At 54.5% G+C, this 22,814-nt stretch overlaps 1 protein-coding gene across 1 annotated transcript in view; it reads right to left on the bottom strand.

Annotated features, from left to right (window-relative positions):
- LOC140907880 (tumor necrosis factor receptor superfamily member 16) overlaps positions 1-22,814 on the bottom strand; it is a 46,383-nt gene that overhangs the window by 4,303 nt on the left and 19,266 nt on the right. Inside the window, exons 2-5 of the mRNA XM_073334854.2 lie at positions 18,648-18,780; positions 16,116-16,493; positions 4,960-5,176; positions 1,218-1,363 (exon numbers count right to left, since the gene is read on the bottom strand). Of these exons, the coding sequence (XP_073190955.1) occupies positions 1,218-1,363; positions 4,960-5,176; positions 16,116-16,493; positions 18,648-18,780 (874 nt within the window). The remainder of the gene's footprint in view (positions 1-1,217; positions 1,364-4,959; positions 5,177-16,115; positions 16,494-18,647; positions 18,781-22,814) is intronic.

Below are 22,814 nucleotides of genomic sequence, written 5' to 3'. Positions count from 1 at the left end.
TCAGGTGAGCTGCTCGCTGTTGATGGCCAGTTTCTAGCCATTTGTTCTTCTGCCCACACTGGCGCGTAACACAACTAACCGTAATAGCTGTGGCTTCCCTTTAAGGAGCTAGGACCCAATCCTGCCACATTTCAGAGCTCTGAGCACCTCTTGCTGTGGCAGGTTGGCTGGAGCAGGCCCCCAGGGTGAGAAAGCCAGAGAGGCTGCAATCTTTAGCCCCGGGGGGCTCCAAAAAGAGCCACTCGAACCCATTATCTACCCAAATAAGCACCCGGCCTGGTTCCATTCCTGGTCTGGGTCCCTGTATTCATCCCACAGTGCCCTCTCTGGCTGATTTATGCAGCGGCACCAGCCAGTCCCTACTTTGTCCTCCCCACCCGGAGAGATGGTGGCCCCAGACTAAGGCTATACAGTGGGAGGGGACACAGGTGCCAACTTTTGTCAGCGCCGGTGGGTGCTCGTGCCCCACCCCGCCCCAACTCCGCCCCTCCCTGCCCCTATTGGATCCCTCCCCAAATCCCCGCCCCGGCCCCGCCTCCTCCCCCAAGCGCGCTGCGTTCCTCCTCCTCCCCACTCCCTCCCAGGCTTTCCACGCGAAACAGCTGTTTCACGGCGCAAGTGCTGGGAGGGAGGGTGGAGAAGCAGAACCCAGTGGTGCGCTCAGCAGAGGAGGCAGAGTGGAGCGGAGGCAGAGATGAGCTGGGGTGGGGGGAGCGGGGTTGGGAGCTGCCGGTGGGTGCAGAGCACCCACCAAATTTTCCCTGTGGGTGCTCCAGCCTCGGAGCACCCACAGAGTCGGCGCCTATGGGAGGGGACCCTCGGGGCCCATAAGGGCGTCTATCCGGCAGCCCACTTTGCCACAGCAGCCACTCCATCTGCAATGGCGTGGTCCCAGCTTCCTTTGGGATTCCTCATGGGTGGACTGTAGACCAAATGCTGCCTCTGTTTGGTCCCCAGGGGACATTTTCAACTGTGGCGGACCCCGAAATTGCTAAGGCCCAGACTTCCTGGGTGGGAGGGGGGGAACCTGGAAACGGGTCCATCATACTCCCTGGGGGACAAAGAAACCGCCAATGCTCACACGCCTTGGGGGAACCCCGAAACCGCCAAGGCCCCTCGCCCCAAGGGAGTGGACGCTACCAAGAACGGCCGTGCGTGGAAGAGGCTCCCTCCCTGGGGTGTGTGGCCCTGCTGAGGCGCGGCTGAGACGGCCTTACCCTTGTTGAGTGGGTGGTGCTCCTGCAGGCTGTGCGTGTCGAGGAAGACGCCGCTGTCGCTGTGCAGCTTCTCGCCCTCGGGGGAGGCCCCCAGCTCCCCAGCCCTGGCTTTGGCCAGCTGCTTCTTCTGCTTGCAGGTGTTCCAGCTGCAGCGGGGGAAGGGGGAGAGCGGCTGGGCTCAGTAACGTGCTAGCCGTGGGGGGGGTTGGGGGGTGGAATCCTTGTGTGCACACATGGGGAGTTAATATGCCCCCTTCGCACCCCCGGAGTTTAGCCTCCTCTCAGCGGAGCGCCCACACTTGACTGACCCCGTTGCAGCACCTGGCTTGCCCCCGACCGTGGGGTTTTAGCCGGCCCAGTCCTGCGCATGCAGCCTCGGCAGGGAAGGGCTTTCGGGCTCAGCTGCGCTCTTTCTCTGCAGGCTCCCAAACTGCAGGATAATTCCCCCCGCCCGGTCCCCTGCAGACCCCTGGCACAGATGGCTCAGCCGGGGCTGGCTGCTGGAGCGGAGGACGGGGGTCCTCCTGCCGTCTATGTCTCTCTGCCCCTAGCCAGCCTCCACTTCTTTCACCCTCCCTCTCCGGCTTCTCTCTGCCTCTCTCACTCCATCCCTTTCTCCAGTGCCGCCCTCCTCCCCATCCTCCCAGCCCATGCATGGAGGAGCCCGGTTTGGAAACAGCTTGATGCATCTTGCACCCCCCACCCTCCTGTCCCCAGCCAGAGAGCTGGGGCAAATGCCCGTGGCTAGTGCTAGTCCTTTAGCGCCGGTCTGTGCACGGGAGCATGTGTCTAGTGCAACAGGGAGAGCACTGGTGAAAGGTCTCATAGGGCACGAGGAGGCAGCAGAGGGTGCGGTCCTGGGACTCAGGATGCCTGGGTTCTGTCCCTGGCTCTGCTGTGCGACCTCAGACGAGTCACTCCACTCGCTCTGTGCCTGTTTCCCCTCCCTCAGCTTGTGTGTGTTTAGGCCCTTTGGGCGGGGCTGTCTCTTACTATGTTCGTACCCCCCCCCTGGTAGCGCCTAGGGCTGGCGGACGGGCTCTGGGCCCCACTGCGCCAGGTGCTGTACATGCAGGACCAAAAGACGCTCCCCACCCCATAGACCTCAGAATCGAACCAGGGCCCTACGCTCGGCTGGAACCGGACACTGCTGTGCTACAGACAGCCATAGGCAGCCAGGGCCCAATCCTGGGAGGTGCTGCCCCACCCCGCCCTCCCTGTTGGTGCTAGCAGGAGGTGAGACATTCAGCAGCTCCCAGGACTGGCCCCCAGTGACCAGGCACCCGCTAACCAGAGAGGAGAACAGGGGGTGCATGGCAGTGAGCAGCAAGGGGGGAATATATCTAGGTAGAAGAGGCCTCGTAGAACGCTGTTTGGGGCAGGGACTGTGTGTTGGGTCTGTGTTTGTACAGCACCTCGCACAATGGAGTCCTGGCCCAGGCCTGCCGGGGGGGCCTACATATATACTGCTCCGGCTGAGTCCGGCATCAGAACGTGGCCCTCGGTGCTCAAGTGACTTGCCCAAGGTCACCCAGACTCTGGAGCAGAGCCGGGAATCGGACTCAGATCTGCTACGTCCCGAATGCCGGCAAATACAAGTGGTGTAAATCGCCACCGGCCCCAGCGCTTGCAGAAGGAGCTGTGGGTCTGTACTCAGGGTGCTCCTCACATCCTGGGGGGAAGGGGTCTGTCGAGTGAATGCTCTCGGATTCACCACGCAGAGGGAGGCTTGGGGAAAGGAAGCCAGGGTGAGCGAAGGGGGCGGAGGGGTCTATGATCTATATGGCAGGAGGCAGGATGGGGGGGACTATGATCTATATGGCAGGAGGTGGGACGGGGTCTGTGATCTATATGGCAGGAGGAGCGACGGGGGATCTATGATCTATATGGCAGGAGGCAGGACAGGGTCTATAATCTACATGGCAGGAGGAGGGACAGGGGGGTCTATGATCTATATGGAAGGAGGAGGGATGGGGGGGTCTATGATCTACATGGCAGGAGGAGGGACGGGGTCTATGATCTATATGGCAGGAGGAGGGACGGGGTCTGTGAACTATATGGCAGGAGGCAGGATGGGATCTATGATCTATATGGGAGGAGGAGGGACCCACTCAGCTCTGGAGTCTCTCAATGTGAGTGGAATAGAAAGAATGTAAACAAGCGGGAAGGGGAGCAGGGCGGCTCAAACACCACGAAACGAAATAAATCCCCAAACACAGGCACAAAGAGAGCCGGCCAGGGGTTGGCTTTGCACTTTCCAATAGAACAGCCAGCGGTTTGAAATCCTTTCAGCAGGGTTCCCATTAATCTACCGCCCACTCCTCCGGTCTCCCCAGCCAAGGCCAGATACAGAGGGAGAGACGGATCTAATCTGGCGCCCCAAACGAGGTTTAATCCTATTCAGCCACTGGGCCCCAGCAGCATGCCCGATGCAGCAGGGGACACGGCCCCTTCTGTGGGCCAGCCCTGCCCCGAAGGGAATAACGACGCTCTGCCCGTCCAGTTCCCCGGCTGAACATTTGTGCACGGCGGGCAGGACATGGTGACCGGAGGGCAAATCCCTCCCTCCGGAACAGGCTGCGACCAAGTCATCCCTGGCTGCGCTGCACCCGCAATGGACTTGGCCCAGCGGCCTCAATGCAGATGCACTCAGGATCCACTTGGCCCACTGAATCCAGCCAAACCCTCTTAATACTTTGTGCCTTCCGTCTTCAAAGCGCTTTACAAACACCCCCCAGTTCATCACTCTGCCCTGCCTGCCCCCTGCATGGTAGGAGGTACCTCCAGATCCCAGCCAGGAAAGCAAAGCAGAGGAGGGCTAAGGGACACACCCAAGGTCACAGAGGCAGTCAGTGTCAGAGCCTGGGTTAGAAACCCAGGAGTTTCCAGCTCCCAGTCCTGTGCTGAGCCCCTAGACAATAATCTTGCTCCTCCTTCCTGCCATAAGACAAGTGCTGCCCCTTGGCTGGATGTCCCTCCTATTGCTTTCATACAGTATGTTTTATCAGAGCCCGGGGAGCTCAGGTGTGAAGGGGATGCATGGTCAAGTGGTTAGCTCACAGGTCTGGGAGTCAGGCCTCCTGAGTTCTCTTTCTGGCTGTGCCACTGACTTGCTGTGTGACCTGGGACTAGTCACTTCAACTCTCTGTGCCTCGGTTTCCCCATCTGTGACATGGGGATAATGATACTTCTCTGACTCCTGCGGGTGAGTGGAAGGCGTATTGAGGAGAGCAACTGGATGCAAAGCGCAGGAGGAGATGAATGTCCATACCATGAGGAATGGGCAAAGTGGGAAAGATCCCAACCCTCACAGAAACGGGCCTAAGCCCTGGACTTTGGATCCAAAGCTGAACTTCCCCAGAGTTTCAGGGGGTGTGGTGTTCTGATTCTAGCCCATTACAGCATTAGGGACCGACGGGAACATCCCCAGAGCTCAGGGTTTGGAGCTGGGGTCCTGGTTTGGGCCCATGTCCGGCAGGACCCAAAGGGCTTTGCTAGGCACCAACGGGGTAAGACATGAGGGGTCCCCCCAGGAGGGGGAACAGCCAGGCCAGAAGGGGGGGGTCAGCTAGCCCAGGAGGGCAGCCTAGTCAGCGTGGCTGTGGAGAGCACTTGCTTTGCTGGCTGGTGCCCCGCATGGGAGCCGGCTTATGCTGAGCGGCACCGGTGACCCCCCTGCGGTGATTCTCCCGGCACCCCCTCCGCAGAGCTGGAGCAGCCCAGTGAGCCAGGCCACACGTACCATTTGAAAGCCACATAGGCCAGGAGCCCCACCACCACCGCGGCCAGGATAGAGCAGTAAACGGGGATGATGTTCTTGCTGTTGTCCGGCAGCGGCGGGAGGAACTCGGAGGAGTTGTTGGGGGAGGCGCTGCCCTCTGACTCAGACAGCGGGGGCTTCTTGGGGTGATCCTTGCGGGGGTCCCCCTCCGTGCGCTTCAGGATCTGCAGCTCTCTGTCTGCAAGTGAACACAGCCGACAACATGAGATGCTTAAAAGAGACAGAGAGAGACCCATGCTTACCCCCTACTCCCCAGGCACCTCCATTTGCGGGGCCTCGTGTGAGACACTGGGCCCTCTCCCAAATCAGCAGCCATGGCTCTTCCCCGCTGTCTCCCCTCTGGTGGAACATTTTCCATCAACGCTTTTTTTTTTTGAGCAGAAAAAGGCTTTTTTTTAGCACAACAGAAATGCTTTTTTCAGGTAAAAGTTTCATTTTCATTAAAGCTCTTTGAGTCTGCCTCAAAATGGATTTTTTTCAATTTTCAGCAACCAAAAGCCAACTTTTGAGAGGTTTAAACTGAAAATGGTTTAATTTTGGGAGTTGTCAGAAACCAATGCATTGCAGGGGGGAGGGGGTTTGACAAAAACTCAAAAATTTTCAACAGGAATTTTTGACAAAAAAGTTTTTCGTCAAAACTTTTTGCTGGGGGGAGAGGGGCAGAGGTTAAGGAGGACTACAGGAGCCCTGGGATAATATCTGCCTCCCAAGTGGGTTTTGTGGGTTAATAAATGTTTGCAAAGACCTAGCACATCACATGGTAAGCGGATGGCTAAAGATCATTCTTGTGGTGGACTGTCCAGGCCATTTCCATGAGCTGTACGGAAGTGGTGGGTTACTACGGGGAAGAAAAGTGACGTGTCTAAAGTGATTTTCATGCCAAGGGATGCTGAAGTGCTGTTCAGACAAAGGGTCCGACTCTCTTCTCACTTAGACTGGTGTAAATCAGGAGCAACTGCTAACTCAGTCAGTGGAGTTATGCTCCTGTAACACTGGGGTGTAAGGACAAGTGGGCCCTCTCCAGTACAGGAATCACTTCGCCCGCCAGTGAAATGCAGCTGGCCCTGGGTAGAGCAGCACACAGTCCCGCATTACACAGCAGTTCAGGACAGGGTGAAGACGAATCCATGGACGCTGCAGGGAGAATTTATGCAGGATGTAATGCCCCAAGGTGGGACTTGGCGTGGGGCGGGGGGTCATGCCCTGGTCTACGAAGAGCTCGGTGTTGCTCAAAAGCTTGTCTCTCACCAATGGGAGTTGGGCCAGTGAACAAGATTACCTCTCCCACCTTGTCTCGCTAAGATCCTGGGTTCGACCCGGCTCCCCTGACACTGCCAACGGGAGGATGAGAGGGCAATCGAAACAGACAAGGCAGAGTCATTCTCCCCATTGCGCAGGTGGGAACCCGAGGCAGGGAGCGATTAAGTGATTTGCCCAAGGCCACACAGAGATTGATGGGCAGCGCTAGCAAGTGAATACAGCTCTCCCGTGTCCTTCACCCAGTGCCTGAGCCACAAGACCTGCCTAACTTCTTGCTAGGAGGTCCCCCCACAGGGTGCCGTGGAAGGCAGAAACAACCCGGGTAGCTGGCCCAGCACGGAGTCGGGGAGTTCTAGAGCAGCCCGAAGGTCTGACCCTTGCCGGAGGGGCAGCCGTCCATCTGCGCCCTGCTGAACGTGTGAAGGCTCCAGCAAGCCGGTATCCTGATCTCATTCTCCGGACACGGCAGAAGCCGAAGGCCCAGGCAGCAGATAACAAAAGAGACCCAAGCGGGGCTGCATTCGCTCAGCCAGGCCCTCAGCCCTGGGGCTTGAAAACCAGCCCTGCAGCTCCCCTTCTCCATCCTCCCCGTCTGGCCCAGCTCGACCCCCTCCCCCTTCCCCCGCCTCCTGCCCTTTTGCCTGGCTACATCAAAGTCTCCACAATAGGCTGCGGCCTGTGAGGAGCATCTGGTCTGTCTGCTGGAAAGTGATGACAAGTTACGGGCCAGGGGGGGGATGCGGGGAGAGGCCTTGTCTATGGAGGAACAGCTGGAGAGGGACCAGCTTGCAGAGTCCCTCCTGCCTTTGAAGCTGCAAAGTGGGGTGCGTGAACTCGTTCTGCAGCTGCAGCTCCCCTCCTGCTTCACCCCCAAAGGGCGCTGGCTGCCCCCGATGTGCAGGGAGCATGGCCAGCGGGAGGCTGGCTGAACTCGCGAGCTGGCGGTGAGCTAGCCTCTTCCACCAGGCCCCTTCCCTGGCTGCGGGGTCTGAGCTCAGCTGGTGCAAAGCAGGCTCCAGAGAACTGCAATCAGATTCTCTCTGCGTCCGGTTTCGTGGGTGATTCAGCGGAGCCCTCTGCAGAGCCGTCTTGCCCAGGTCCCCTGGAACGCTAGGGAGGTTTAAGCTGCAATGGAGGATGTGAAGTCACCAGCTTTTCTCGGTGCCCTGGACCTGGACCTCTTGCTGCTTGGGGGAAGCGCTCCTCCAAACAGGAGTGGGTGGGCGAGGTTCTGTGGCCTGCGATGTGCAGGAGGTCAGACTAGATGGTCCCTTCTAAGCTTAAAGTCTATGTGTCTATAAAGCAGGGGGCGGTGAGGTACAAGCGCGTGGGGGAGTTTGAAGAGGGACTAGGCTCTGGAATTGTTGGCTTGGGTCACTCTCCGACCTCAACAGTCTCCAGCTGCGGCAGCTCAAGCAGAGATGAAAGTGGCATGTAAGTGTGAGCGTGTGTGTGTGCGTACGGGGGATACATGAGAACGGCGTGTTGGCGTGTGAAAGCTCTGGGTGGCAGGGACATTTCTGGTTATGTATGTACAGCGCCTGGCGCAGTAGGGCCCTGATCAGAGCCTGTGAGTGTTAATGAGATCATAAGAGGAAGTGCCTCATTTTCCACGGCTTGTGTCATCGGTGCAGAGTAGGAAGTGGATGCTCAGAACGACTGGCTGGATATCTTTTTTGCGATATTTCATTGGAAAATGCCTTTTCAATTAAACTGATTTTTGTGTGTGTGCAAAACTATCACTTTCAATGCAATTTCATTTAAAAATGGGAAAGAAACCTGTTCTGAGAAAATATCAAGATGACATTTTTGGAAGAAAAAGTGTTGATTTTTCATTTCGAAATTGAAAAAATGTTAACGGTTAAAAAAGGTCAAAAGCCAAATGAAATCTTTCAAACTCATCGAAACAAAACGTTTCGATTGCAGCCAGGACGACTTTTTCAGCAGAATTTCGTTTCACAGAAGTGTTTAAAGCGGTGGCTTTTCATCCCAATGTCAAAGCTCAATTTTTTTTGCAAGACAGAAAAGCCATTTTCTGAGCAGGTCTAATGCTAAGCTGCCCTGGTGGTGTGTGACACCCACGCTACACAGACTCGCGCTCGCCTATGGCGGTTGTGTGTGCATGTGGGTCAGTGCGTGTGTTGGTGTGAATGCACCTGGAGTGTGTATCAGGCAGCCACAACTCGTGCAGTCACGCGTAAACCGACAGAAGGGCTGGGTGCATGTTGCATGCAAAGACCAGAGGCAGCTGCTACATTCCCTTAACGGTAACACTAGGAATATGGTATGAGCAGAGACGGGGGAAGCCACCTGGTTCTATCGGAAACCCCCACAGACCCAGGCAGACGAGGGCTGTCTAGCTAACACTCACCCACTGTGCAGTATAACCCCCCCACCCAAACACACACACTCTCCCTTACGCAGCTGTGCTCTCCACTGGCCTACCCAGCCCGGGAGACTCACAGACCTTGTGGGCCCAGCCCCAGCAGGGGCCCAAATTCATTTCCCTGAGTGAGACGGGTGGATGAATTTGAGCAGGTGGGAAGCGCTGGCAGAATACGGATTCTCTCTGCGAATCAGAGAAGGTGTTTCCCGTTTAAGGAGCCAGGAGAACCAGTGGGAAAGTTAGGAGGTTAGGGACGGGTGCAAGTCGCTAGCAGTCAGACGCATACAGCCCAGCTTGCTGGGCACGGCTGCTAAGAAAGGCTCCGTTGTACGTTTGCATCACTAGTGCCCATCTCTGAACGCCTTGGACAACCCCTCCTGCTAGGAAGGGGCTAACGACTCCTGCTAATCCCGATGGAGTTCGGGGAATCTAGGCACTGCTATACAGGATCAGAGCAGTATCCGCTCACTGCCAGCTGCTTCAGAGGCAGGTGCATGAATCTCTGCAGTGGGCAGTTCTGGGACGACTTGCCCCAGGGGAAAGGTGCCTCTTAGCTTCTGTTACACAGCAGGTGGCTTAAGCCCTGAAGTATTAGGGTTTATCCCTTCCAAAATCCTTGGGTGTTTTAAATCCCTACTACTATAACTCTGGAGGTTCCTCTCCTCCATAAAAATGTCTCCAGTCCCTTTCGGAATCCTACTAAGCTCTTGCCCTTGGTGACCTCCTGTGGCCATGAGTTCCACAGGCCAATCCTCCCTCCACCCGACCTTGAATTCTCAAAGCATTCCTGGGGGTGGCTTACTAACCAGAAGGGCATTAAGGATCTGCCCCTATTGAGCCCCATTATGGCTGGTCCAATAAAAGGTGTTTCTATGCTCCCAGAGGCTGGTCAGCAGATCTGTGTGGGCCATAGATAATTACCACCCAAGCTAGGCACAGTGCATTCTCCTCCCACAACAGCGAGAGACATTTCCTCCTTTGCTTGTCTGCACTGCCTCCCTGGACTTCAGTGCACCCGCTTACGCCCCGTCTGAATTCGCTGCGTTAGGCTGAGAGCCCAACTGACAGATGTGGCTGGTTTCCACGTAAACGGAGCAGGGGCAAATGGCACCTGGCTGACTCAGATCACCTGCTCACTCACGGAGCCAAATGTCCCACCGCCAGCCTGACTGGGAGAGAGAGAACGGTTTTCCTGGCCCGCTGATCATCCACTCCTAGGCCCCGGTGCTGAAACCGATGACAGGGCAGATACATTTTGTGATGATCAAGACCTGAGCACCACCCAACTTATTACACCTGGAGCAATGACTGTCTTCCAGTCCTCGCTGACCTTGGCTGGACTTGAAGCAAAACTGCACCCCATTAGCACTCCACATCTGTCTCATCTCCCAGCAATGTGCCTTTTGTAACATGTCATACCCTTGCCAGGAGGGGTTTCCGTACTTGATTGTACAGGGGAAATTGCCAGAGTCTGCTCTGTGTGGCCAAATCCCGCCCAGAAGCCAGATGCCCTGCTGGGCTTCTTTAGGTGTTTGTATCAGAACAGGAGGGTTTTTTTCCCTGGACCTTTTTGTTTTTTTTTTAACATTCCAAGATGGGGACTGGCCTGCCCTGGCAGACATCAGGAGAGCTAGTGAGTGAAGTTAAGACATCACACAGCACTGAAATTTGAGCCACTGGGAGAGGGAAGGGATTTTTCATTGGTATGTTCAAAAGTCTGGTTTTCATGACAATCTATTTCACTCTAATGCCTAATGAACACTTGGGAGAAAGGACACGTCTGTTAAAGAGTCAACCATCCGGCCCTATCAATTAAAGCAAAGAGCTCACAATAAACATCTCCGAGACCTTCCAGAAGACCGCCAGCAAAAACCAAGGAAGAGGACAATTGACGGTTCAGATATTTCTCCAGATAAATCAATGTCAGAACACAAAGCAACCTCCCTCCACCCAGAATAACCTTTCAGGCTGTCTTCCTCCATCATACGAGTGAAAAAAGGCCCAAGCCCAATGTTTTTAATATCCTTTCACCCTGCCACGCCCTGGACAGCTCCCATTTCTCCAAGCGGCGTTTGTTCCAGCGATGGCTCTATAAGCCTGCAGGCCATCCTGCAAACCTGCCTCATCCTCCCCTCTCTCCTGCCAGCCCCTCTCATTCAAACCGACAGGCGCATCTGAGTTTGGTCTTCTCTGCCCCGTGCGGTGTGGTGTTTGGGGGGAGGGAGAGGACTTTAATTATCTACTAACTAGAAAGGGACAAGCATGGTCATTTCAGAGGTCAGGGGTTGTGACCCTTCCTCTCCCGGGGGCTCGGCTCCTCCCAGTTTGCCCATGTTCTGAAATTCAAGAGAAACTGGAGATGAAAAAGCTTTCTTAAGCCACTAACAATATCTGAGCCCAAGAGCCGTTTCCCAGGTGTTTAATCCAGGCTAGTGTAAAGGACGGGGACTGCTCCACAGCTCGGAGTACGTCTACACTAGGCCTAGAAGGTGCCGTTTCCCGCTCGGCTAGATGTACCTGCGCTACTCTAGTCGAGTGAACAGGCTAAAACCAGAGAGGCAGCCGCGGCAGCATGGGCGGTGGGAGGATTAGCCGCCTGACTATGTACGAGGCTCTGGGCCGGGGCTGGGCTCAGGGCTTCCCGCTGCTCACGCCACCGTGGCTAGACTTCATATTTTCAGCGCACTAGCTCGATCGGAGCCGGCCTGGGTATTTCTCCTCATGCTGAAAATGACACGGTCCAGCTCCGGTGCAGTTCTCTCTGCTGGGACTTTTCCCTCTCCCCTTGATTTCTCTCTTTCTTAATTTCATCCCATCGCTTGTAATTCAACCCACTCGTCCCTCCCTTAAACACCCCTCCTCCACCCCCTTCTGAGACACCTGTCATCTGCCCCTAGGGCCTGAGCCACTGAAGTCAGTAGAAAGATGCCCCCTGATCACAGGTGCGGGAACTAGGGGTGCGGGAGGTGCCGCAGCACCCCCAGGTTTTACGCTGGGCTCTGCAGCCGGCCTGCGCCCGGGGCTCCATTGCTGTCCCCCACCCCCTCCAGGGTCCCAGCTGTGGGCCCTGTGCCTACCCCCAGATGTGGTCCCAGCCTCGGGCCCCTTACCCCTGTCCATGTCCCCCCGCCCCTCCTGGAGACACAGCCCTGCTCCTGGACTCCACTCTGGGGGGAAGTGAGGAAGGGGGAAGCAGGCTGGCTTTCTGCCCCCCCCACTATTAAAAGTGTTCCAGGGCCCCTGCCCCTGACTGCAATGGATCAGGCATTTATTGATGGGCCCCGGGCCCCAGTCCCCCTCCAGCTCTGCCCATCTCCAGCACGTCAGTCGCTCTCTGCCAGCGACTGACTATGGCGTTGACTCCCCGAGACGGTGGAAGAGCCCTGGGGAAGGAGGAGACAGAAGAAATCTGGCGGGTTAACCCTGTGTGAAGAAGCTGTCACTCATGGGACCCCGGCCCTCGGTGCCTAGCAATGGCAGGCAGAGCCAGTGCCGTCCCCTTCCCAATAACACAGCAGCTCAGGGAGTGTCAGCAGAATGTGGACGATTTATATTATAGCAGGGCCTAAAGGCTGCCTCTGAGGCTGGGCACCTTGCAGCTGTGCCAAAGGGACAGCCCCTTTTCCACAGGCCCACCTCTGCCAAGGTCATTAAGCGCCATTGAAATCAATGGAAGTGAGGTGTCTAAATGCATTGGAGGATCCAGGCCCTGCGGCCTAAGTCCACAAGACAGACAGAAGGTGGGAGTCTAAGATGAAGCAGAGAGCCTTGCTGAAGGTCACCCAGCAGGTAAATGGCAAAGGCAGGATTTGAACTGACGCCTCCTCAGGGCCAACACAATGATTCTGCTGCCTCCGGGTGCCGTCGCTTGCCGTCCAGTTGCTGTGGCCGTTTGGTGAGTTGGAAAGGCCGTTTCTACATTGCTCCCTGCAGGTCCTGGTGGGTCACTCGGACAGAGATCAGCAGGTGGTAACTCTCAGAGTGTGGGTGGCGCTGGAGGAGGAGAGCCAGACCCCGACCAGCCTGGTGCTCCCTCCTCTTGGACCCCAATCCTGCAATGCACAGGGGCTGGGTTTCACTTGCACAAAGGACCTTGGTCGTTTCGAGCAGTGTGCAAAGCAGCCACCTTTCCCTGAGCCCCCGCTGCTCTGACAGAAGTTTCTTCTTCCCGATCACTAGCCAACACCTGGAAATAGGTGTTCTGGGGCCGCCAATGCGCTGCTAGCCCTGGAGGATTGTGAGACATGAAAAGCCATGCCATTCTGATTCCCAGCTGGCCTTTCACCCTACACAATTTTAGCAGCTGGCGGCCCACAATACTTTGCACATACATAGCCCCTGTGAGCCGAAGAGCTCAAAGCACTTTCCTTTCATCCCCATTTCCTAGATAGGGAAACTGAGGCACAGAGTGGGTAGGTCAATTCCCAGATGCCCCAAGGACCTCATCCAAAAATCTTTGTATCAGGCCCCAAGTCAGCGGCAGTTCCCAGGGCTGTAACAGCAGAAAACACTGGTTTGTTGCCCTGCCGATTCTCAAGATATAGCAAGCCCTGGACCTTGGCCCAGCATCCATTTCAATCCTGCTCTCATAATATCATTGACTGGAGATGGCTCCCCCGCTGTTCTATTATGGGACAAGCCTCTCCCCACGAACGCCCGCCCTGCCCCTGAAGAAGTGAACAGGGCCCAAGGATGCTGCCTCGTTCCAGCAGAGCTGCCCCCTCCCGCGCTTGGAATGGCAACGCCCCTTTGCCGGATACTTTCAAAAGCGGCGAGGACGAGATCACACGGAAGCTGGAGGCAAATACCGGGGAGACAAAGAAGTCTTAAGGGATTGGCGCTGCCCCCTCGGCATGGTGCTGCCACCCAGCCCTTTAATACACTCTGCTTCAGAGAGTTTCATTAACAAGCCCACATACTCACCCCGCAACAGCCAAGCGGGATTAAAGACACAGCGACCGGGACAAAGGGGAGATTAAGGGCAACCTAAGGAGGCTCTGTCCTCATGGACAAAAAAGCAACTGTTTCTCTAAAACAAAACCGGAGGGAGAGGAAGATGGAAAGAGAGAGGGTGGGAGTGTTTCACTGGATTCAATCCACTCTGGCCTCTGATTCTGGCCCTGATCCTCTTCCCGGGAACATGCCCTTCATTCTTCAGACAGATGATCAAGTGTGCGTGTGGGGGGCTAGCTAGACAGACAGTGTGTATGGGGCTGGATAGACAGACAGACAGTGTGTATGGGGCTGGAAAGACAGCCAGCCAGTGTGTATGGGGCTGGATAGACAGCCAGACAGGCCAAGATTTTCAGAAGTGACTAGTGATTTGGGTGCTCAGCCTGAGACCCCTTAGGGGATCCTGATTTTCAGAGAGTGCCGAGCACCCGCTGGCTGAGAATTGGGGCCTTTTTAGGGGACTCGGGTTGGCCATCCAAAAACTGAGGCCCCAGATATGTTTGTTGCTCCAGGAATATTTCCCCCATGGCCAATATAGCTCTAGTGAATGGCGGAAGAAGTAGGGCGGGGCAGCTCCAGGGAATGATGATGCGGGAAATGAGTTTTGTCCCTGCCCCACTTAGCTCAGTGCTCTCCAAATTCCTGCCTGGGGCTCTCTGTCACCAGTTCAAACTCAGCCCAGCTTGGCACTGCCCTGCAGTTTGGGCAATTTGTCAGGTCTCCAGCAGACACCAGCCTAGCAAAGCTATGGACACCAGCATTAATCAGACCCTTTGACATAGGTGCCAAGGGCCAAATGAGCTAGAGAGGCTGCAGGCCCCTTTTCAACCCTACCCGTGGTTTGCTCAGGCCAGGGTTGGTGTGATGGCAGCCAGCCCGGCTGCTTTCTGTTCTCTGGGGAGAGGACTCCAGTCCCCAGAGCTACCAACCCGGCGCCTTTCTTCAGCGGTAAATGCACAAGCAAAACTGAGAACAAGACAGAGGGAAGGAAAAAGGAAAACAGGTCTCAAGAGGACACCTAAGACAATCTGGGTCAAATCCTACCCAGCTCCCAAGCCAAGCTCCCACTGCCAAGCTCCCATCGATTTAAACTGGGCCAGGGTCTGGTCCGATCTGCACACATGGCTATCTTCCAATGCCAAGGCCTTCTGGGAAGGATAGGGGGAATGAGCCCCTGATGGGACATTGTCTCCCTCTTATCCCTGCAAGTTGAGCTATCCCAATACAAGGCACCAAGCCAGTCTCAGGCTAACGACATGACAGCTAGATTCCACCCCCAGCAATGGGCAAAGGACAGGTCCCATCCTAACCAGAGTGGATCACAAAAGGGGTGGGCGGGCGAGGAGGGAGACATGCTACAAGCATCAAGGTCATTTTCCTTCTACAGATTCCAACATAGGACATGGGTTTCTTTCTTTCTTTCTTTCTTTCTTTCTTTCTTTCTTTCTTTCTTTCTTTCTTTCTTTCTTTCTTTCTTTCTTTCTTTCTTTCTTTCTTTCTTTCTTTCTTTCAGTTATTTTTTAAAAGGTGGGAGGGAAAGGGGAAAATGATAAACCAACAAGGTCCAAAAACCAACTCACCCATGACCCACCCACCCAAACGAAAAAAGATAAATTTTTAATCTTCCAATTTCATCCGATCCCATCCCTACCCCCACATCCATTTAAAAAAATTCCAACCAAACTTTCTGATTTTTAATGCCATTTTTCAACAACAACAATCGAATTCACTCCTAAGGTGTCAGCCAGCTGGTCATAAAGTGGCTGGCCCAGCTCCACCTGTGACTGATCAGTTGCCTCCCAGCCAAAGCAGCAGGGTGGGGGTGGGTCAGGTGATAGTCGGTCCCTATAGAGGCCAGCCAGATCTCTGAGCTGGAGAACTGTAGGAAGTTTACTGCCAGAGTGCCTGGACCCAGAGGGGCCGAGAGAGAGGAGAGGGATGAACCGCTGGGACCTGCAGTTCGGGTTGGGCAGAGGAAATACTTTAGTTTGGTATTTAGTTAAGTTCTCTGTTCACCCAATAAATTGTGCCCTGAAACCGACTCTGGCCTGACATCCATCCTTCCTGGGCTGCTGAGCCAGCTTACACAGCTGTAATAACAACACACTGTTCCCCTGCGGCTGCGGGGTGGGGGGACGGACACACACAGCTTAGACTGTCAGGTCTTTGGGGCAGCGACTTTCTGTGTCTGGACAGCACCTGGCCCAAAGGCGTCCTGGCCTATGGCTGTGGATCCGAGACGCAATGGTGCCAGTCGCTGCGCTTACTTCTCAGCCGCTTTGCACGCCCCAGCTGCCTGGGTTGTCGTGAGTCAGCGGCAGGCGGGAGACGGGCCCAGCTGGGTTGAGTGGCCCCCTGTACCGCTCAACACACAACTCCCCCACCGCAACCCACACACCCACAAGAGTCAGCACACGCCCCCTCGCTCGCCACCCGGGCAGATCCCCCCAGCCCGCGCTCGCCCACCTTCTCCGATATAGCCAGCCACGCCCGCCAGAGCGGCCAGCGCGGTACGTACCCATGCACAGCGTGTCCGACGCTGGGCTGCAGGCGCGGATCATCACCTCGTCCTCATTACACTCCAGCCGGCAGGGCAGGCATGGCGCTGCGGAGCTCTTCTCCTCCGAGTAAAAGCCCTCCGGGCACTTTTGGCAGACAGTGTTGTCCGTAGGCCTGCACGGCATAGCTGCCCCATAGCCCTGCCCGCACACCTGGCAAGGCAGGCATTGGCTGCTGCTCCTGTTCTCCGCAGGCAGGTAGTGGCCGGGGGCGCACTGGGGGGCGCACACAGTGTCATGGGTGGGGGTGCACGCCTCTACGACCGGCACGTGCTCTGGGCACCGTGAGCACGGCTGGCATGGCTCCGTGGCGCTGCTGATGGAGGAGAACGTCCCATCTGCCGTGGAAAGAGAGAGCCATTGAGTTCAGAACCTATTCCTGGTATAACAGCCACTAGCAACGGATCCCGCACCTGTCAGCAACCTAACCACAAGCCACTTGAGTCAGAGGAGTAACTCCATCCGCTGCGGGTAGCAGGCTATTATAGTTACAGGCGCCAGCCACCAGGGGGAGACATGCTCATATGTTTGAACTCGGCCATTGAATTACCATTGCACAAAGCATTGTGGGTAAAAGCGGCCAAACCTCTAGTAGGGTGTGTTAATGTTAACCAGCTTGCATGTATACAGCCCAAAGCATTTTACAAATGGACTGATGAACTATACGCCAGAATGTCTTTATCAGCAGAGGAAATGCAGCCACCTCTGAGGTGGAACAAAGCAGCTGTTTAACAGCTCACAGCAACAGCCCTCCACCCCTCCGGATCGTTTAGAATAGGAAGTGAAAAGCTGAAGGGGGATTTAAAGAGACAGGATGCGATTATCTGAGTTGGGATCCTCAATGACCACAGGTGGTCAGGACCTTGGTTTCAGGTCTCCCTCGAAGGCAGCACAGTGCTAGTAAAAAGAAAAGGAGTACTTGTGGCACCTTAGAGACTAACCAATTTATTTGAGCATGAGCTTTCATGAGCTACAGCTCACTTCATCGGATGCATCCAATGAAGTGAGCTGTAGCTCACGAAAGCTCATGCTCAAATAAATTGGTTAGTCTCTAAGGTGCCACAAGTCCTCCTTTTCTTTTTGCGAATACAGACTAACACAGCTGTTACTCTGAAACCTGTCATTATGCAAAGTGCTAGTAAGTGACCCGAAGGGTGGAGTGCCACCCACACCACCTCTCCTGCTGACTGCAGGGTCTCCGGGGAGGTCTCCCCTCCTAGCACTGGCCCCAGCTGTCCCGGTGTGGGTGCGGTTCACAGCAGCAGCTGTGCAGTCACATGCTCAGCTGACCCAGGCCTGGACACGGCTTGTCCGTTTAGCGACTGACCCAGGCAGTGCGTCTGGACAGACAGGCCAGCTGAGGCTGGAAGGTGGCTTCCTTTAGATCAGCACGGCGTCCGATCAGCTTCAAAATGCCTCTCGCTGGGTGAATGTCCTCTCCAGGGGGAATAACGCGAACCTGGGCTCCCTGGCCTGGCTCAGGTCATGTGGGGATCGAGCTGGGTCAGTTCTCAGCCGCCACCAGGTCCACATCACGCGGCTGCGGCACGGCTGACAAGCTGAGCTCAGGGTGGGTGGGTGGCTCTGGCTCAGAGCAGCTGCAGGGCAGAAGTGCCGGGTTTGGGTGGGGCGGGGCCCAGGCCAGGAATAGCAGGTGGGGACTGAGGGATGCCGGCCGAGCGGTTGCTGGGGAATCACGCAGACCCCTGGCCCAGCTACCCCTGCTCTCACGAGCACTAACAGAACAAAGGCCCCCAATTTAGAAGAGGCTAAAGGAGGTCAGCCAGACCTGAGGAGCAATGAGATCTCTGCAGGTCTAGCTTACAGCGCTCATGGGTGGGTCCCCGTTCCCTACCAGGCCAGTAGGGAGAGGACGTGGCCTGGAGCTGGAGGACACTAGACGTCCCTTCCTATGCCGCACTCTGCTCACCCTATAAGCCCCCCTCCTTATACCCTTGCCCTTTTTACATGGGCCCATCCCCCACCATTTCTCCCTTCACTTTCCTCCCCAATGCCCCCGCTCACCCCAGAGCTCCCCGACCTCTCCTTGCCAGGACCCATCCCAGGACCCCTCCCCACACTCCCCCCTCATCCTACCCTTCTCTCATACACATTAGTCCTCCGGTTACCCTGGACCTGCTGATCAGGCCCAGTCACCCACACACAGCAGCATCTATGGGGCCAGTGGGATGCAATGGGATGAGGTGAGCGCCCTTTATAAGTGCCCGTTGAGGGGCTCGGCCCAGGTCCCGAGGCGTGGGGCGCACTAGGCCTGCTGCCTTAGCAGAGTGAGATGGGTCTATTGCATCACAGACAGGGGAAGGCAACCAAGTGATCCTGTAACTGACCACTGGGATGGGTTTCTGCACCTCCCTCTGTCACTGCTGGCCCTGGGCACTGCAGGAGACGAGATACTGGCCGAAAGGGCCATCCCCAGTTCCCTTGCCCAGCCGTTAGCCTGCCCTCCCCTCCCCGGGGTCCCCTCTACTCACTCTCTCTGCAGGGCTCGCACTCCGTGTTTGAGCTGCCGCACGGGACAGCCACACCATAGCCCTGGGGGCAGAGGTCACAGCAGCCCCCAAGGGAGGTTAAGCGTCCGCTCTTGCAGCCTTGGCGGGCTGAAACCTGCAGGGGAGAAGGGTGGAAAGAGGATGAACGAGGCAGGGCCCGAGCTGGCTGGAGAGCAGTGGGGGGTGAGGCTGCAGACAGAGACCCTCTGTGAGCATGGAGCTGAGATCTGCCTCGCCTGCAGGGAACCAAAAGGGGAAAAACTGTATTTCCCATCAGCTGCTACAGCCCAGACCCCCGTCTTGTTCTTTGGCATAGGAGTGTTAGATGGAGATCCCCCTCCGTGTTTCCTGTGGGTCTCTAAGCACCAGCATGGTGATACCTTTCGCTGACTACCAGTCTGGGCTGATGGCAGTGCCGTCCAGTTCCAGCCCAGCCCAGCCTTCCTGCTTCGCTCTAAAATAGTCCAAATAGCCAGCCAGTGTCACTAGAGGTCCAAGGAAACGGAAGGATTTATCAAGCCATACATGCAGTCCTTCAAAGACACACGGTGGCATTGTGGTCACAAGACCCGGTCCAGTTGCTGATTCTCCCTGGGTGACCGTGGGCAAGTCCTTTCATTGCTCTGGGCCTCAGTTTGCCCAGCTGTAAATGGTGACTTTGTCCGTCTTGCCTCTTCAAACTCAAAGGCCTTCAGGGCAGTGTGGGTTCATACAGCCCCTAACGCAATGGGGCCCTGATCTCGGCTGGGATCTCTTGGCGCTGGTGGCATAGAACTAATAATAATGCAGCTGCACCCACAGACCGCAAAGTGCTATGCCACCATGTGGGTTCACAGCTCCTTAGGCCTGTGCTTTATAGGGGGTCCGGCTAAATATCAGGGTTCCCTCCTTGTCTTTGAATCAATGGACTCTGCCCTAGCCCGAGTCTGGAAGCTCATTTCTCTGCCCCTTCTACTGGTGCCACCACCCAGTTGGTTTCCTTCTTCCATTCCCAAGCTTGCGCCCCCTTCCATGCCACCTACATGGGGCACCCCCTGCTCCCACTGCATTAGCCCCTCCCCATTCCACTCATTCCTCCCTCCCAGGCCAGCCGCTGGCCTTAGCCCATTAGCCCACGTTCAACACTCAGCAGCAGCAGAGGGGCCCATCCCTTCCTCTGGGGCACACAATGCATGGGTCCTGATCTGTGTCTGCTATCCAGCCTGCGAGCTCCTCGGGGCAGGGGATAGCTTGATGTATGTTTTGGCACTTACATAAAAGTACCATGTTCCCCCCCGCTTCCAGATGGGGGGACACTGAGGCGCAGAGTGGCAAAGCAAAGCGACCACAGTCCCAGGGCAAGTCAGTGGCAGAGCCCAGACCAGAATCCAAGTCTCCTGACTAGACTCAGCTGCCTGGCACTAACTATGCTGGCTGTTCACACCTGATCTTGCTGTTTGAATACAAGGTAGCCCAGGTACCAGAAAGAGTCTGGGCTTCTCTCCTCATCAGTCTTCCCCTCCCCACCCTCCTCTCTCCTCTTCCTTCCCCCTCTCCTTTCCTGGGCCCTTCCTCCTTCTCCTGTTCAGGGCCTACCAAAGGGGGGGGGGAGGGTGGTCTCCTCCCAGCAGATGGCTCTCTGGGATCTGACACCGGTGTGAAACCTGGGAAGTCATAAAGCAGTTTCCATATCAGAGAAGAAATCTGAGGAATGACAAGAGGCCCTAAAAACAGGGAGGGCCCGGGGGTGGGGGAGTAGACTCCTCTTCTAACAATGCCTGTTTGTTCCTTTCACATCTTCACAATGGGGGATAAAGGGTGGGAAAGTCACATCCCCTCCCCTCTGACAAGTCTCTGCGAATATGCACATCCACCCACAAACACAGCGGTGGACTCAGGTTAAACACAAACGCAATATAGCACAAGATGGTCCCATCTCTCTGGTTAATATCATCTTGCCGGAAACAGCAAATGATTCCAGAGTAAAGGGCTGAAGGCCAGGCCATGAGGCTCATTAACAAGAGCTGGGGACAAAAGCCTAAGGGGTGAACTTCAAAAGCTTTGGGGAAGCAGCTCTGTGTAGGTTCAGAAAACACAGGTGTGGTGCATAGGAAAACCTTTTGACTAATTTGTGAGCGCTCAGCTGGTCTCACTGTGTTCCATGTGTTAGACACTAACAATCAGAGCAGAAGTGTGTAAGCAGCTAGTAAAGCTTGGTGAAATTTCTCACACAAAACTTTCTTGGGGGTGAAAAATTGCTGATTCGGCAACACTGAAACATTTGGCAAATTTGTCCGGTCTTTGATGAATTGTGGTGGTTAAAAGAAAATCTTTAAAAAATCAAAACGTTTCAATTTTGTGCAGTTCAGAACGACTTTTTGTTTCAAAATTTCCTTTATTTACAAAACAGTCAAAAATGTACAGATGCTTGAAATGGAAACAAAACATTTCTTCTGACCCGAAACGAAACGTTTTCCTACTTTTCCGGCGCGCTGAAAATTTCCAAAAAATAAAGATCAGGCTTGGTTTGATTTGAATTCTTTCCACCTGATTCTTTGGAATTGCTAGAGAACCCAAAATCTGTTACTCACCCAGCTTGTATTGACTTGTATATTTCGTTAACACAGAATGGGAACCAAATGGGAACCAAATGTGCCAAAGTAGTTTCTGAATAGTTTCTTGGCTGTGTAAAGAGCAAAGGATGCAACAAACAATGGGTGAAACCTGGTAGGGAAATGAGGCAGAGACATAGTTAGCTCTGGAGTCAACAGCAAAAGTACCATCTGGCCTGTACACACAGCACTCATATCTGTGCACGCACAGTCAGCGTGGAAATGAGGCGTACTGGATCTCACAAGGTACAACAGGTACCTCTTTCCTTTGATCATATGCACAGGGGTTGCAGAGAAAAGCTCACGCACACACACACCCAGAGGCGCACAACCTTCCAGTTCCCTTATACCACAACCAGACCTCCTCCTAGGTGCACCAGCTAATGCCTCCACCATTCAGTACAGCTACACCTTACTCAGTGACTGCAGGTCAGTACATGCTGATAATCCCAGGGATTTACTGCCATCTCCAAGGGGGCAGAGTTAAGGTACATTTGTATAGACACACATACACTGTCTAATTATAGGTGAAGCTGGCAGCTAAGATCCTGTTTACACTTTCTTACAACTTTGCCAAACTTCAGCCATGTAGATTATCTGTAACATTAAAAAAACCAAAGGATATTAAGGGTACCCTCAAAAATCCAGCAACACCCTGGTAACCTTAACTCTGCTCCCATTACACAATGGGAATGAAAATGATTAGGGGCAGAGAGATTAAAAGACTGGGACTGTTCATCTAAGAAAAGAGATAACTAATGAGGATATGATAGAAGTCTATATAATCATGACTGGTATGGAGAAGGTGCCTAGGGAAGTGTTATTTATCCCTTCACATAACACAAGAACTAGGGGTCACCCAATGAAATTAATAGCTAGCAGTTTTAAAACAAACAAAAGGAAGTATTTCTTCCCACAATGCACAGTCAACCTGTGGAACTCATTGCCATGGTATGTTGTGAAAGCCAAAATTATAACTGGTTTCAAAACTGAATTAGGTAAGTTCACGGAGGATAGGTCCATCAATGGCTATTAGCCAAGATGATCAGGGATGCAACTCCATGCTCTAGGTATCCCTAAAACCTCCAAGTGTCAGAATCTGGGACTGGATGACACTCGAAATTTCCCTGTTTTGTTCATTCACTCTGAAGCATCTGGCACAGGCATGACACTGGGCTAGATGGAGCATTTGTCTAATTCAGTATGGCCATTCTTATGTTCTTATGTGCTTTGCATCACGATCTTTACAGTCTTACAAGCATGATTACATGCAAGACCCTAGAGTGGGACATAATCTTTCAGCTAAAACTATTTTTCACCAAAAAATGGACATTCAGATTGATGGAAACATTTCACAAATTCGTGTTGGATTTGCCCAATTGTTTTAGTCAACAGAAAAAACCCACTAAAATAATTTCGGGAAAATGGGACCATTTTGATTTCTTGATTGAAGATACCCTTCATTTTGAGACTTACTTCAACGTTATTAAAAAGAATATGTAAAAACCTTTTTTTAAAAAGCTAAAAATGAAACAAAACATTTCACTTCCGGTCAAAC

The sequence above is a fragment of the Lepidochelys kempii genome, chromosome 2, assembly GCF_965140285.1.
Source record: "Lepidochelys kempii isolate rLepKem1 chromosome 2, rLepKem1.hap1, whole genome shotgun sequence".
NCBI lineage: Eukaryota > Metazoa > Chordata > Testudines > Cheloniidae > Lepidochelys > Lepidochelys kempii.
This window is presented reverse-complemented; position numbering and strand designations above follow the sequence as displayed.